Raw genomic sequence first — 15,663 nt, 5'->3', positions numbered from 1 at the left:
CAAGGTATATATAGTACATATGGAACGATTTGGGGTTTGGGTAAACGCGCCACGAAGTATGCACTGCTGAGCTGAACTGAAACCTCACTTGGGGGTCGTCTAAGCGGGGGCGGAGGTCGTGACGTTACCACGCTGACTTTTGGCTTTTTCACAATATGTAGGTAAAATAGGCAGACATCATGTATAGCTGGAACATGCATTGGAACATTGGAACTTAAGTACTAAACACAAAAAACAACAGAACAGAACAGAATACACAAATCAAAGAACCAAAGAAATGAGACAAGACATATGAGATGTACAAATGAGCGAGAGAGAGAAAGATAGAGACACAACCGCTTACCTCGAAAATTGTAAACTTGCAACAACTTTTGCTGGCAGTAAGCATGTAAACTATGTAACTGCATTTTGCATTTGAATTACGTATCAGTAGCAGTTTTAAATGTATACAATATTTGATAATTTTAGCCAACAATACGAGCGCAAGGCATGTAAGAGAAATGTATATAGATATATAGATATGCATACAGATTATGATCACATTACGACAATAGTACGATAGATAGTTTTATAGCTAATATAGTATTTACAGTATACGGAAAAGCCTTAAATGTTTAACCTTGAAACCTTGGAGCTTACTTACGCTAAATCAGCTGGATAGGACAAGACAAGAACACAACAAGGACCAGGGCACATTGGACAGTGTATTATCGAAAGACTTCCTTCGCTTTGTTTTTTGTTTAAACAGGAAAGAAGAACTATCTTCGGTATGCCGAAGTTTAAATGCCTCTGCAGAAATTTTGTTTAAACAATTGATAATAATGGTATTGAAAACGACAGACAACATTCTGCAAGGGCATCAAATACCAAATTTCCCTTCGTTTCAAAAAGTACCACCATGGGAATTAACAAGAGCTACAAGAAAGCAGTTGCAGAAGCAGACAATTGACATCAATCAGAACAAGTGCGAAGGGTGCACTGCTTGCATGTGCAAGCAGTTCAAACTGCCGGCGAGTTTGAATTATTTTTTCCGCTACGCAACGTATTGTAGTATCGAGTTTGTTGTTTTTGTAGTTGTTTTTGTTTATTCATAAAATAGCACAACATTATTAATATTATTATTATTATATCATTATCATTACTATTATTTTTTTGTTCATTATTTTGGTATGCTTTTTGAGGTTTTGTTTCATTTGTTTTCGTTTTTTTGTGTATTAGAAGTTTTACTCAGCACGATATGTAGTGTGTATAAAATATATAACCATAGAACATATGTTTCACATTTTTCTTTACATAAATAAAATTTCGTATTTATACATAAAAATTGGTTTTAGTAGTTGAAAGAACAAAGAAATAAATGAAATAATAAAAAACTGTAGCTTACGTAGCTTGAGCCCCACAACAGAAATGTATAAAATGGAAAATAATATAATATTATATAATAAGTATAACAAAAAATCTAAATAAATGTATCATTTGCTACCGATATAATTCTATCGATAATAGTCACAAAATAAATTCGATTTCGATTGATTTCGATGCATATACTATACAGCTTTTGAAGGTGTATCAATTGCTACTAAAGAAGAGAGCTTTTCCATAAACTCTGAAAACTTCTGGATAGTCTCTTTGATTCATTAACTTTCGAGTATTTTACCCTGAATAAAATTATTTTTCGAATTGCCGCTTGAGAGAGCTTTCGGACAAGTTTAGTGAAGCTTTGTGAGCTTTAATCTACTTTGATTCTAAGGCTACGAAATGTGATCGCGTTACTTTAGTGACCAGCACCAACTGCGGCCGCTCCCTCGCCCGCCCCTGATCCTACTCCCGATGCCGCCTCCAGCTTGTTAAGCTCATCATCGAGAAGATCGCTTATCTCCTGGCTCAATGCTTGTTCCGTGTTATTCTCCAATATCTCATCAGTTGTGATTGTTTTACGTATCTCAATATTGACAGGGGCTGGTGTCTTGGGTAGTGGTGGAGGCAATGCCTCCTCGGGGGGCAAATAGAACTTGGAATTGTCCACCTTGACAAACTCATCGGCATTGACGACATCGACGCCACTGCGTGTGCTCGTCAGCACCACCTTGGGCTCTAGGGTCTCATTGAGTGTGGGATGAGGTTGTGGAGTCGCGGACTCTTCGTGGTGTCCGAAATTGCGACGCAGAAAATCAAAAATGTTCTTGGTCTTCTTCTCCTTCACTTTGTCCTTCTCTTTATCCTTATCGTGTGACTCCTTCGCTGTAGTCTTGCTGGCCTTGGGTGAGCTTGGTGGCGTCACCTGCTTCACATTGATCTCGGTTTCCACTACGTGACTGCGCACAAGCAGCGGTTGTTCTGTTTCCGCAGCGGGCATATAACCCGTGCGCCCAATTGAGTCCGTATTGGAAGCGGATATGCAGCAGGGCTTCGGTATGGGTATCTTGGACTTGCGACCCATCAGTGGTGTGCCTGGTGTGGAGCCACCAGTGTTGCCACTCGCCTCGGGCAACGATGAGCGCATCATTTGGCTGCTGGCCAAACGCTCCTCGGCAATGATCTGTTCGCAAGTCTCCATCAGCGCCTTCGAGTGTGCGGCTCGGGCATCTCCAATAGGCGAGCTGGGCGAACTGCTGGTGCCGGGCTTGATGCTGGTTTTAGATTCCTTGACACCCTGCCAGCCATCGCAACGCTTAACATCCGCATCGCTGATATTCTGATAACCTGTGGCCGGCACTGGCTGCTCCCGCACGTCGATGCTCTCGCAACTGGGCTCCTGGGCTGGTGCCAGACAATCAAGCAGTCCGATACATAGCGCCACATCCTCCTCCTTCGGTATGGATGGCTCTGGAAGTTCGCGCGTGAGGCCGTCGCAACTCTGCAGCTGCTGCTTGCTGATGGTCTGACATCCTGTGCTGGGCAACTTGGGCACCTTGGCCACATCGATTCTATCACAGGGCAGCTCGGCCACAGCCTGTTGCTCTAGACGCGCCTCATCCTCGGGCGCCAAATGCAGTTGCTGCTTGCTGGCCTCACTGTCCAGGAACTGTTGGCAAAGGGCCAACTCCAGCTCGGTGGTGGCAGGCGAGGTGGGCGCCGAGCTGGCCAGCTTAAAGAGACTGGACTCGTTGGGCGTGCAGACGCGCAAGGCAGGCATCTGAGAGGGTGATGTTACGTGCACCTGAAGCGAATCATTGGGTGCCAAGGGATCCAGGTTGGGCAACGTTGTGGGTGGCTTTGGACGTGGCTTGGGAGGCGTGTGCATCACAGCTTGGGTCTGACCCACAATTGGCGCATAATCACCCGAACTGCGATCGATCAGAGCATGATCCACTATGTCCAGTGCCCGATGTTGGGGCTTGGGTGAAGCCGGAGGAGTTATCTGCGGTATGCGACTGCGTGGCAGCGCCTTAGGCAGCTGTGGCGATGCACTTGGACTTGGCGAGGTGCAGCCAGCACGCAGTGCAGATCGATTGCCAATGGGTGAAGTGGGAGTGCGATTTCCTGACTTGACACTTGCCTCTTGCTGGCCAAAGCAGCTGGACAGCGATTTAACCGTATTGGGTTTGGGCAGCTCCTCGGCATTCACAATGGTCACGGGTGGCGCACACATCACCACCTCCGGCACATGCACATCGCCTCCGCTTGTGTCGTGATCGAATTTAAAAGTACGCCTGGGCGGAGGTGTTGGTGGTTTCTCAAGCTTCTCGAGTTGTCGCGAGTTAAAGATCTCGACGCGTCCGTTGATGCTAAACTGTTGTGGCGTTGTTGTCGTTGTTGGGGTGGCAATCTTGGAGCGCACCGCTTTCGGGGACATGGGTGGTTTGCCCAAGGGACGTGGTATTTGAGTGGGAGAGGGTGTTGTTGGTGTTGCAAGTGGTGTTGTGGTTGCTGCTGAGGTTACTGCTGCTGTTGCTCTTGTACTTGCTGGGGGGCTAGACATGGGTTGCGGAGTTGGGCTTGGGCTGGGAGTTACGGTAACTGCCTTTGCAGTTGGCTTGGTAAAGTCAAAGATCTGGCTGAATTGGCCAGGTGGTGAACGAGGCTGTTCGGCGGCCTCGTCTAGTTCGGGGTCATTTTGAAAGGTTTCCTTGAACATTTTGAGCAAATTGCGCGCATGGACCATTTCATTGGAGGGCTTTCTACGCAAGTTACAGGGCGATTGTGGGTTGTAGGAATTAGGAGTGGAATAGGGATTGTTGGTTTGTACCGACACCGCTTGGGAAGCTGAAGCTACTACAACATCATTATCATTGACACTACGTGGACTTAACATAGCTGAATCGATAAAATTGTTAGTAGAACTTACACTAAATTCCATGTCTCTGGGCGCTGGCTGCGTCTGTTGCGCTGCTGTTGCTGCATGTGTTGCTGCTGCTGCAGTAGCAACAGTTGCTGGTGCTGCTGCCTTTGTTGTTGGCTTGGGCAACTCTGCTGGCTGCAAATCGGTCAACTCATCGAACTCCGCCTCAATTTGATTGACAGCATTGGCCGCCTCTTCGAGTTGACGCTCCTCCAGAGCCAGGGCGGCAATGGCTTCGTTTAGCTGCTGCTGCTGTTGCTGCTCCTTAAGCAGCTCCTCCTGCTGATCCGCCTGTATGCCGCTGTCATCATGCGTGGCTGCCACTGGCGCCGGTTCCTCTACAATCAATGTGGGCGGCTGCGTCAGCTTTTGTTCACGCTCCCTTTGTTGCTGCTGCTGTTGGCGCATGCGCTGCTCCTCGTTGCGCATAATCTCCAGCTGACGTGCATCGATGAGCGCCACAAGTGGTGGCTTCTTTTGTTGCTCCTCTTTGGTTACAGCATGTTGCAGGCTATTCAGACGCTGCTTCAGTGGCGGCACAGGCACATCCACGCTCTTGCTGGAGTTGAACGCATTGCGCTGCTGCTCCAGACTCTGCATGCGATCCCGTATGCTGGTCAAATCGCCCGACAGACGCTTCACCTCAACAGCGGCAGCTGCTGGGGCACCATTGGCATTGCCATTCGAATTGCCATTGGTGAGACGCTCGCGGAGCACCAGCTTGGGTGGCGGAACTGCACCACCGTTGGCCAGGTTGGACTTTGGCTCTGTGTCGCGTTGCTCAAAGATTTCCTTGCGCTTCGATATATCCACCTTGGGCACATCCACCTTTTGCTTTTCCGCACCCTCCTGCGTGTCACTGGGCGAGGTCACCTCGAAGCCACTCAAACGATCCTCGATCTTGCTGCCACGTCGTGTCGGATAGCCAATAATAGTCTCGCCTGCTGCGCCATTGTTGCCATTGCTGATCTTGCCATTGCTGCTGGCACGTTGCACTCGCTGCTTGTAGTCCTGTATGGCGCCCTCGTAGGTGTATTCACAAGGATCAGGCGAGCTGGCTGCCGCTGTGCTCGACGACGTATCGTAGCCAGGCGATGAGATGTACTCGCGTGTGGCAGCCCCCATTGATGTTGCTGTTCCTGCTGCAGCAGTTGCCTGCTGTTGGCTGGCATTCGATGTGCTGGCCGCAACTTGGTTGCCATTGCCAAGGCGGTTCCTATTGATGTGGTTTTGCTGCTGCTCTGTACTTTCGTCGCCAGCTGCGCCTGCGGCTTTGTCCAGTTCAACCGGATTGTCGCTCTGCAAGTGAGGAGAGAAATTTATTAGTCAACCAGTTGATATAGAATGCAATATTCAATTGAAACATTTGCCATCTATTTATTATTTAACAAAAAAATTGCTATCATTTCTAAATTTATTCTCTTCATAAAACGAGTTAACCTTGATTTGTTTACTATTTATACATTATTTTTAAACATCTTCCACAACACATAATAAATTTGAATATTCAAAAGTTCTATTTCAACCCAATTTCTCAGCGATCTTTCCTTGACTTAACCTTAGCCTACCCATCTCACCCAGATGCCATGAACCATCATAAATATATATGCCATATAAATAATGTGATTGCATTTTATGGGTTGGCGACAAGCGCGTCTAATTGCTCAATCTGTTGCTCTGTTGCTGGCAATGTGAAATGTTTTTTGTATTTGCTTTTCTGTTTGTGTTTGTCGCTTATTGTTTATAAGTTTTTATTGTGCGCTTGTGATTGTGAACGCATTTGATTAATAAACAATTTGTGTTTATTAGCTCGCAACACTTTCCAACAGTCTCGGCTTGAGACTCAATTGAAAGCCACTGCTTCGACTGCTTTGAGATGTTTATACACTCAGTTTAATTGCTAATTTGTTGTAATTGTTTATAAGCGTTTGCACAACAAAACTAAAATAAATAAAATAATCACGAATACAAGATGAATTAAACGAAGCCGCCAATGGAAAATGGAAACCATTTTCACACATTAAATAGTTGTTAATAATACCAAAGTATCTGTGATTGTGGTAAAGACAAATAATGAAATTACTTTTACTGGCTTTGGTGTCTTAAAGAAAAACATCTTTGTTACTACAATAAACCCACTAGCTTTTCTTTTACATACTTTTCGATATTATGTAGTTTATTAATATAGTCAATATTTTAAATGTTGAATTTAAATATATTTCAAATTACAAAGAAATTAGAAAGAAACCGATCGGATCTTTTTTTTTTGACATTCTACTTTATTTTTTTATTGGATTTTGTGTAGCAATCTAAACTTTTACTTTATTTGCAGACTTGATTTTATTAAAATATTATTTTTTGTAGTTATCAATTGGATTCACATGTTAAGCAACTTTATATAAAAACATTCCTACTGCGTCTTTCATTTTTTGCCATTCACTTCTTAGAAGTAACCTTCACTTTTTTATTTCTATTTAGACTTACCGTAACGCTATTGTTGTCGTAATCCTCGGACAAACTGCTCTTGCCACTGGCGCTGCTGGTGCCGATGCCCAGATCACTGAAATCATTTGCCTCATCCTCGTTGTAAACAGCCAGCGATGCCAATTTAGCGCGTCCTCTCGAACCGCCGCGTTCAGCTCTGCGATAAAGAAATTTGAAATTCATTATAAGTATATTTCTAGTTTCGATATTTTTGATATTCATTTTGCGATGTGCGTTGTGTGCACTACTTGCCTCTCCTCCATCATTTCGGTAAATGTTTTCGATTTTCGTCGCGTGCGATCATGTTCCTCAAGCTCGAGCTTCTTCGTTTCAACCACACGATCGATGATGTGTTCGACACGTTTTCGCCGTGATGATTTCCAATTGTCAAGGTTCTTTTTGTATAGAGAAAAGTAGCGAAAGTTAGCATACAAAATAAAGCACATTGTATTACTTTTTGACTATGACTACGACAACTAAAATATACTATATATAGAAAGATATTGTATACGAGGCATATACAGACAGATACGCGCACTCAAAACTCTTCTCTCCGCCAATTAAAAAGTTTTGCTTGGCTTACGGCTTTGCCCCGAGAGTCTGACTTCGGTTCCAGATTCGGTTCGAGAGCGAGAGACGTGACAAAGGTGAAATGTCTGTTGCTATTGCCATTATTATTTTTATTATTATTGTGCGAGACAGCGGAGATAAACTTTCAGTTGCGGAGAGTACAATATTTCCAGTTATTCAAGTTCAAAATGCTTCAAATATGCACTTTAACTTATCTAGAATTAATATTGGAATGCCATTCAATCGGCATTCAGCTTTAAATACTTATTAATCAAATTCTAGTTTTGCTTCTTTTGCTTCATTCTTTGACTTTCATTTCAATAATTTATTATTGTTAATGATATCAGTGTTGGAGCTTCCCGGAAACGTTATTGTATCTTTTATTTGATTCGGATTTTGAAATAAAGCCGATCAATAAAAAGCTGCTCGACTTTGTGATACAACCACTTTACAATATATTTAATGTTCTAACTACGCTTTGAGTTAACTGTCATCAACTTTCAACTGAAAATCATCTCTCAAGTTATTCCTAACAGAATTTCATGCTTCATTTGCCAAAAACTTAACAGCAATTTAATCGATACTTTTCGTTGCTAAACTTGCCAATCAAATTTTAATTTTATAAACTTTTGCGCAAATTGAAAAGTTTGCTGCGCCAATCACGTTTGAACACAAATTTATATAAAGAAAAAACAACAATCAGTGCGTTTGTTTTTGTCGCTCACAAAATGGCCATTAAAACGGCATTTTTCAACTTCCTTTCCCATCGTTTGACGCTAGCCGCAGGCCCAACACAAACCCAAACCCAAACTGAAACCCAAACCCAAACCCCAGCCGAATCCCAAACCCAAACCCAGACCTAGTTCGAGTGTACGCTATTCGCATTTTAATAGATTTTTCGCATATAAAAACCAAAAGTTATGTCTGGGAACAAGAAAAGTTGTTGGCAAATCGATGGACGACGCAAGCCGAAAACTGAATGTAAAATAAATGTGATGTGATGTGATGTGATGGCGGTGGCGGTGGCCAAATATATTGTTGTATAGTAAATGGCGAAGCATGTCAAATGCAGTACAAATGCACATCAGCAAAACAACTGATGATTGGGTAATGAGGTACAGTCACGTCAAAGGCCTATTTGCAATGGGGCGACATATCTGTTTGAGGTTATAACAACATAAATTTGCATGCAACGTAAATTGTGGAGAGCAAAAGAAAAAAAACACAAGAAACGACAATATTAACAACTACAGCAAATGGGGAAAAAGTAAAAGAAAACAAGTACGAGTCGAGTAATAGTCGATGATTATGCAATATCATTTGTCCGCTCTCCAGCGACGTGCACTGAAAACTGGAGCAAAGACTTGGCCGACTGCTCACCGGAGTCGTAGTAGTAAGTACTACACAGATATGGCCATAACGAGCCATGCCCTGCCCAGCCCAAGTCCAAAAGTTGTGCGTCGTTTATCTTAAGACATATAATATGCGAAAACACAAACATCGCAGAAAAAGTCAACGGGCGATTTAGAAATTTGTCACGATTCGGCTGAAAAGCTCTTCGAGCATATTGAGTTTCTCTCGCTTGACTTTGATGTAAGATCTTAGGAAACATTGAATTCACTGCCAGCTAGACTTGATCTACATATATATATATACATATATACGTACGTAATTTGTAATTATATAGTAACCAGATATGCAGTAGACTGTGCAATTAAATGGCGACTAGACAGCTTCTATTTAATTGGTGGCAAGAACTATTAACATATCATGATAAGACAGCTGACAATCTCAACTCAACTCGAATCTTAATAGTAGACGGAACAATATCCACATTCGGAATGGTTTTTGTTACAAATTTAGAGTTGCTAAATTATTATTTGCAAGTATTATTTATTCGTATTATTTATTCCTTTTAAAGTAATGATTCTAAATCTAGTTTACTTAAGTGACTTCTTTTACTTACATTTTGCCATTCTTCGGGCTCCTCTTTCTTCACCTCCTTCAGTTTTTTGACCTCCTCGGCCTTTTTGAGCTGCTGCTGTGCGGTTTGATATAAATTGCACGGTTTGATCTGCACAAATTGCATGGGATTCTTTGAGGGCGGCGGGGGCGTGGGACGTGTGACACGCGCCTTTGCCACATACGATGTTGGATCGGGCGACGTTATGGACTGCAAGGCAATGCAATTAATTGAAAATTGTAATAATCATAATGAAATAAGTGGCGCAATTAGCATAAATTGTTTCAATTGCACTCTCTACCCCCGGAGTTCAAGTTGCAAAATGTCAATCTAAAGTTGTTTTCACAGTTGTCGCCTGGTTTTGAGTAGTGTTATTATTGTTTGCTGTTGTGTGGGCAGCCCGACTGATTTTTATAAAGCCTATTAAGTATTTTTTATTAAAATTAAGCTGACAACAGCGCCGCCTTGAACTGCCTTTAAATGCATTTAATATTCAAGTTGTCTAGAGTCTTTATTCGTAATTTATTGGCAGGACTTATATAGAGAGTGAAAACGCTTAAGCATGAGCTTCTTCTGCGCTTTTGGCAGCTTATTAAATGAGTAATAACTTAAATGACGACCTTCAAGTTACTGATTTTGTAATACAAGAATCCCTTCATGAGCTTAAATTGAGGTTAAGTATAAGTTCAGGAGCTGCCATCTTTTATGTATTCAGCCCTGCCAATCTGTCTCATAATTTATTGTCAGAATCGCTCATTTACTTAACTTGAACATGAATTGCTGGCTTCCAACTTTTTATAGTAGTGTTGTTACATTAACTTTAATCTATATTGAAAATTACAGTGTTTTGTTGTTAAATCCTTTATGAGGTAGCTAATGATGCAAGCAGCTTTTACAACTGCACCCAGTTACCCAGCTCTAAATTAGCTGGAAAAGTCTGGCAACAGGAGCCACAATAAATACGAATGCCTATATGAATACGTCCAAGACGTTCGCTTAAACGTTTTTCCATAGAACGATGGCACTTGGTTGCCCACACTATATGCACCTCTAGCTCCGACCTCTCCCTCCTCCTCTCTCTTTCTAGTTGTGCCAGTCAAGTGTGGCCATCGTCTTATGGTCTGGTCATAGTTATTGCCCCGCTTTTGTTGACGGAAGTACCCAAGCATCCAAGAGGCGATTGCATTGCCTCATACTCAGTCCCTTCTCTGCATGTGTTGTTGCTGGTCTCTTGCCTGGGTGGGTGGGTCAAAGCACTTGAAATATGCCTAAGCAGAGAGCCGCTGAAACCTCTTAGGTGTTGTCGACAGTTGACGGTTTCGGTTGAAAGCAAAAGCAAAAGCAAAAGCGCGCTCCCCGTCCAAAAGGCAAGAAAGCAAAATGCATTCAACAATGCACGGCTAACAATAACCGCAACACACACTGAGTGAATGACTGAACTGACTGAGTGACTGACTGACTGAACGAGTGTCTTGAGTGCCAAAACAAGCCATAACTCTGTGTGCGTTTCTTTGCATGACGAACAATTAATACCTTTCAATTATCCTATTCATGTCTGGTGTGTATTATTGGATATGGTTTGCAATGAACTAATCGTAAATATCAGATTACTTGCAAACCAACTTTTAATCAAATTTAACGATCTATACATACATATATCTCATTTCCTTTTCCAGTTGGAATGTTGTTAAAATTTCCGGTACGAAGTTGCTCTTTCACTCTTTAACTTTATGCAACATATAATTAAAGAGCTAGTCTTGTCGGATATTACCAAGCAAAGTTTAGAAACAATCCCATAGGATAGCCAATTTAAATAGTGTCATAAGTGTCGCGCAGTCTTGACAATCGCTATGAAACGTTTGATTTATGTGACTGTTGACCAGACTAGAGATTTGATTCTGTTCCTTGCCTGACTCGGATAGTTTGAATTTATATATTTTATGGGTCGCGACTTACCGTTTTCTTGGAGCAACCATTTGTGTCGCTGCCAGCGCCATTTGTGGATGATGTGTTTGATGTAGACATCAGATCTTCGCTGCCGTCGAGCATAACATCCTGTTCCATGGACTCGGTCTCCATCTTGTGTCTGTGTGTGTGTGATGTTTTGTCTCTTTGATATGCGCTATCTGAATCACGCAATCTTTTGGTCTCTTTCACCTACTGAGAGTGTGCCTCACTCTCTCTCCTTCTCTCTTACTGTCGATATGCTTTGTTCTGTGTTCAATGTGTTGTTGGCTTTATCTCTCGGTCGTTCCACATGGCAGCTTCGGCTGTCGTACGCCTCTGTTCTGTTTTTTTTTTTTGTGGTGTTTCTGATGGTGCTAGTGCTGGTCAATCGGTCAACAACAACATCATCATCATCGTCATTATGAACTTCATGATCGGCAAATAAGAGTCGGCGTCGATATCAATAAAAGCGATACAGCTCTCTAATTTGTTGCCACCCACACACAGAGGGCCATCAACTTTAGGTTGCAGTTGCCTTCGCCGTCTGTGTCTCCGTTGCCGTTGTCGTTGTTACTCTTGTTGTTGGAGGTGTCAAATTTCATTAGCTGCAACAAACGAGATACAAGATACATTCAAAAGCATATTAATTTCGTGTCAAATTCAGTGTGCATAATTTAAAAGGCATTAGAGCGCTCAATGTGGGCAGGTGCTGCTGTCTCAGTGTCTCAATGGGGATGTCGTTGTGGTTGGGGAATGCAGTCAGCATCCGTCAAGGATGCAAACAAAAACTCTTCAAGATTTCTGCCCCTCTCCCCCCATTAGAGTCATCGGTAGCCGAACAATGCTTCAAAGTACAACTTGCAGTTCAATTAACATTCATCACAGTGCAAACCATACAGATGCTTTATCTAATTGTGCAACTGTCTGAATAACTGACAAACTGATGGACTGACTGACTGCTTGACGGACTGAAAAAGCATCTCAACTGCCTGCCTGGCTGCCTAACTGGCCCCCACACTGGTATGCGGGTCAATCTTATAAAACTTCTGCCACAGTCATCATCATCCACATCCCCAACTACATTACTTTGTGGCGGCCTACGACTTGTTTTTTTGTGTTGTCTTTTGTCTCTCCGCTTCTTTAGTATGTGACCCGGTATTTTTTGATCGTTTTGTTACGCTTTTTATGCCCTCCTACTAATTAATAATTAAGTATTATTTTCTCAGTTCTTAGCGACCGCCTCTTGTAATCGAGCTTGTTTATTAATACCATAGAAACGTATACCCTGTATTTAATGATGGGTAATGACAACGAAAGAGGCAGCTGAGTAAAGAAATAAATTTATACTTCTTAGCTTCGATTTGTATAAAAGTAATACGAAATATTCAATAAATTATCAATTAAAAAGTATCTCTGAGTCTAGCATACCCAACTAGAGCACTGCTAGATTGTCTTGCTGTCAGTTGCAAAGAGCGCGTGGCCTTTAGAAAGTTGTCGTTGCTTCTTTTTTTGAGCGAGTTCAAAAGGTTCGAGAGGTCGATTCACAGGAGATGGAGGCGAACAGACAGCGAAGGCGTATAAAAGACATTTTAAGATCTATCACAATTAAGCTGCTATAAAGTGACAGTTGTAATGTCCAGAAACAGAAACAGAAAGTGAAAAAAAAGCAGCTGACGAGGGGGAGGAGCAGGTTGGAACTGTTGAACGCAATGTGAGCTGAATAATGAGCTGGCTTATGCGAATTAAAGCACGTTTTAAGATACTTCAGAGTTGAGTGAAAGTAATGACATTGCAAAGAACAGCTGTCCATAAAATTTATGTAGTTGAAATCGTTGAGAAGTTGACGGTGTCATTAATCATTGTCGCTGTAGCCTATTCCTAGATCTAAGATGAGCTAATCATCCTTTGTTGATCTGCTCGACGCTGTCATTCTTTTCGCTGATCTATTAGAGTTGTCAAGTTTTGCATGGCATTCCAGGAAAAACAAGTTTTAATGGGGATTGCTTGGCTAAAGATGCTGACTACGATGATGATGATGGTGGTGGCGATCACACTTCTCTCTCGGTAAATATTTCTTAGGCTGGGCTGTCAGCTTTACGGCAATGCAATGTTATCAGCACATATGCCAAGGCTTTTCAACACCGAGAGGATGATAATCAACGTGAGCATAAATGCAACGTTTGTGTCTGTGTGTGTGTGCTCAGCTAATTTGCATATAAAAATGCAGCTGTTGATGCTGAGATAACTGCAACTAAAAGGCCAAACAACAATTAAAGCAAAACTTTCAAATTGTAATAATTAAATGGGATGGGAGGGAGTGAGGAGGGGACACACATACATACAGACACAAAGTGCATGTAACAGTTGTCGACGACAATAAGCATTTACTTTGTGTACCATATGCAGACCAGCTAACCGAGTAACCAATCAACTAAGCAAGCAATCAAGCGACTAACCAACCAAGCAACAAACTAATTGCAATAATTTCAATTTAACTCAAACTAAACTTAAGTTGTCTTTTTATGTAAGACACGCGGCAACTTTCCAATGTGTGTGGCAAGAGAAGAGAAGAGAAGAAGAGAGCGCGCAGATATTAGCAGTAATTATTAACTGCAAAATGATAATTATATAAAAATGGCAAGTAAACCACTTAAAGCCAAAGGCGCCTAAGCGCAACAAGCCAACCAAGCCAAAGATCTTTGGCGGCAAACATAACTCAAGTAAAGAGATCCCCTCCACTTATACTCCTGAATACACTCTCTTTCTTCTAACTAAAAACTAATAAAAAAAAAGAGAGAAGAAGATACATAGAACCCAGATGCCGACGTTTAGCTACAAATTGTATCAAGATGTGCGTCTGCCAGGCGCTGAATTAATTGATATAAAACCCACAAGAGGTGAACGACTTTGCGTTGCTCTATGATTCGTCTCTGTTAAGGTACATAAAAAACATTCTTCGACTAACTCATATACCCCTCTCATACAGGGTATAACAACTGGCGACAGCGAATAAATGCCCAGCAATTGTCTTGAGCCGCAGTGCTTTCCTTTAGCTAATTAGCAGCATTAACAGCTGGACGACAAAGAGTTGAAAGCAACGGCCGCATTCGCATAACTAACAACAACAACATCAAAGGCAAACCCAAAGCGCCGTATGACGCATGCCACATGTCGCATGCCGCAGTCTGCTGCACAATGGCAAGGCTTTGAAGTTGCATCATGCAATGCGTTAATATGCAATAAGCAAAATCAGTTAAAACAAAACATATTAAGGCAAAACGACAAGGCTCAGCTAATTGTTTAAGAAACCACACACTTTAAGCTGCTTGGACAAAGCTTATAGGAAATCCAACTTAATAACTACAGTTTACCACATATTTTATCTACAAAACCCCGCATTTAGATCTTAACATTTTTGTCGATTGTACGCCATAATTATTTAATATTGTGTTAATTGTTTTAGTTTTTTACTCAGCTCTAGGCCAAGACGCCATTCTAGTCATTATTAATTTTAACCTCCCACAAAACAAACGAGTTCTATTATTATAAAAATCGTAATGTTTTTTCCCCCCTTAAGTTTTGTTTTGGAAATCTTTCAATCTTTCAAAGCGACTGCAAACCAAATTCCATTGTGGTGTTAAGGAGCGTAGAACCCTCTGGCGCCGAAACATTAAAACTCAGAAAAAAAGCCTAATTAAATATTTATCTACGATTTGAATCCAACGAGCAAGAAGCATATTAGCTTATCGGCCAAGTGAAATCATAACGCAAAGCGGCATTACACTTTAAGTATGAGCCAAAGCATAGAGATTATGACTATTTTCACTGTGGAGAGCGAACGAGAGAACGAACACAATGGAGCTGCCTTGTTTGCCAATGCCCAAGGAAACTACTTACTACCAAACAATAAGGGGGTAATAACAGTAGTTCAGACCTTTAAGTTGCCAGCCAGTTGAGGTTGAAGTCTTAGATAAGCTTTTCGAGGCGGTGTTAATGATCGAGTAAATTAACATGGCACTGACGACACTTTCGGAGATTCGGTAACAATGGAAAAGTGGGGCAAAATGGAAGGGGGGAAGCAATCGCAGTTGTCTCTTTGTATTTATTTTATTTTTTGTTTTTGTTGGTTGGCGTGACACAGTAAAAGTGTTCAGCGACCAAGTGAAAATGACATTGTAATAAATGCTTAACGTGACTTCAAATTTAAAATTGCATTCAACAAAAAACTGGCTACCGATTGTCCACGTTATTGTGTGAACAAGATCAACTTTACTAAATGATAATACACTAAATAACAAACGAAATTTTAGAGTTGACACTCTGAGAGTAATGAATATTAAGTTTGGCTTAAAAAAAGTGACAAAAGATGTACGACAATCACAATGAATATATATAATTATAATATATAACAAGTAAA

General features: G+C 41.7%; 1 protein-coding gene across 6 annotated transcripts in view; it reads right to left on the bottom strand.

The window, feature by feature from the left end:
• LOC117575863 (uncharacterized protein CG43427) overlaps positions 1-15,663 on the bottom strand; it is a 71,749-nt gene that overhangs the window by 6,684 nt on the left and 49,402 nt on the right. For 4 of the 6 annotated variants that reach the window (XR_007955371.1, XR_007955372.1, XM_052007420.1 and 1 more), the window contains 5 exons: positions 11,256-11,851; positions 9,303-9,509; positions 7,019-7,161; positions 6,767-6,923; positions 4,289-5,581 (listed from right to left, as the gene is read on the bottom strand). Coding sequence is in view for 4 of the 6 variants with exons in the window: in XM_052007420.1 (XP_051863380.1) it covers positions 4,289-5,581; positions 6,767-6,923; positions 7,019-7,161; positions 9,303-9,509; positions 11,256-11,378 (1,923 nt within the window). In the remaining 2 variants the exon portion in view is untranslated. Of the gene's footprint in view, positions 1-343; positions 402-4,288; positions 5,582-6,766; positions 6,924-7,018; positions 7,162-9,302; positions 9,510-11,255; positions 11,852-15,663 lie in introns of those variants that run through there. The other 2 variants (XM_034260284.2, XM_052007422.1) reach the window with 2 other exon arrangements.

Source organism: Drosophila albomicans, chromosome 2R (genome assembly GCF_009650485.2).
Source record: "Drosophila albomicans strain 15112-1751.03 chromosome 2R, ASM965048v2, whole genome shotgun sequence".
Lineage (NCBI taxonomy): Eukaryota > Metazoa > Arthropoda > Insecta > Diptera > Drosophilidae > Drosophila > Drosophila albomicans.
Note: the sequence above shows the minus strand (reverse complement) of the source record. Positions and strands in the feature narration are given on the sequence as shown.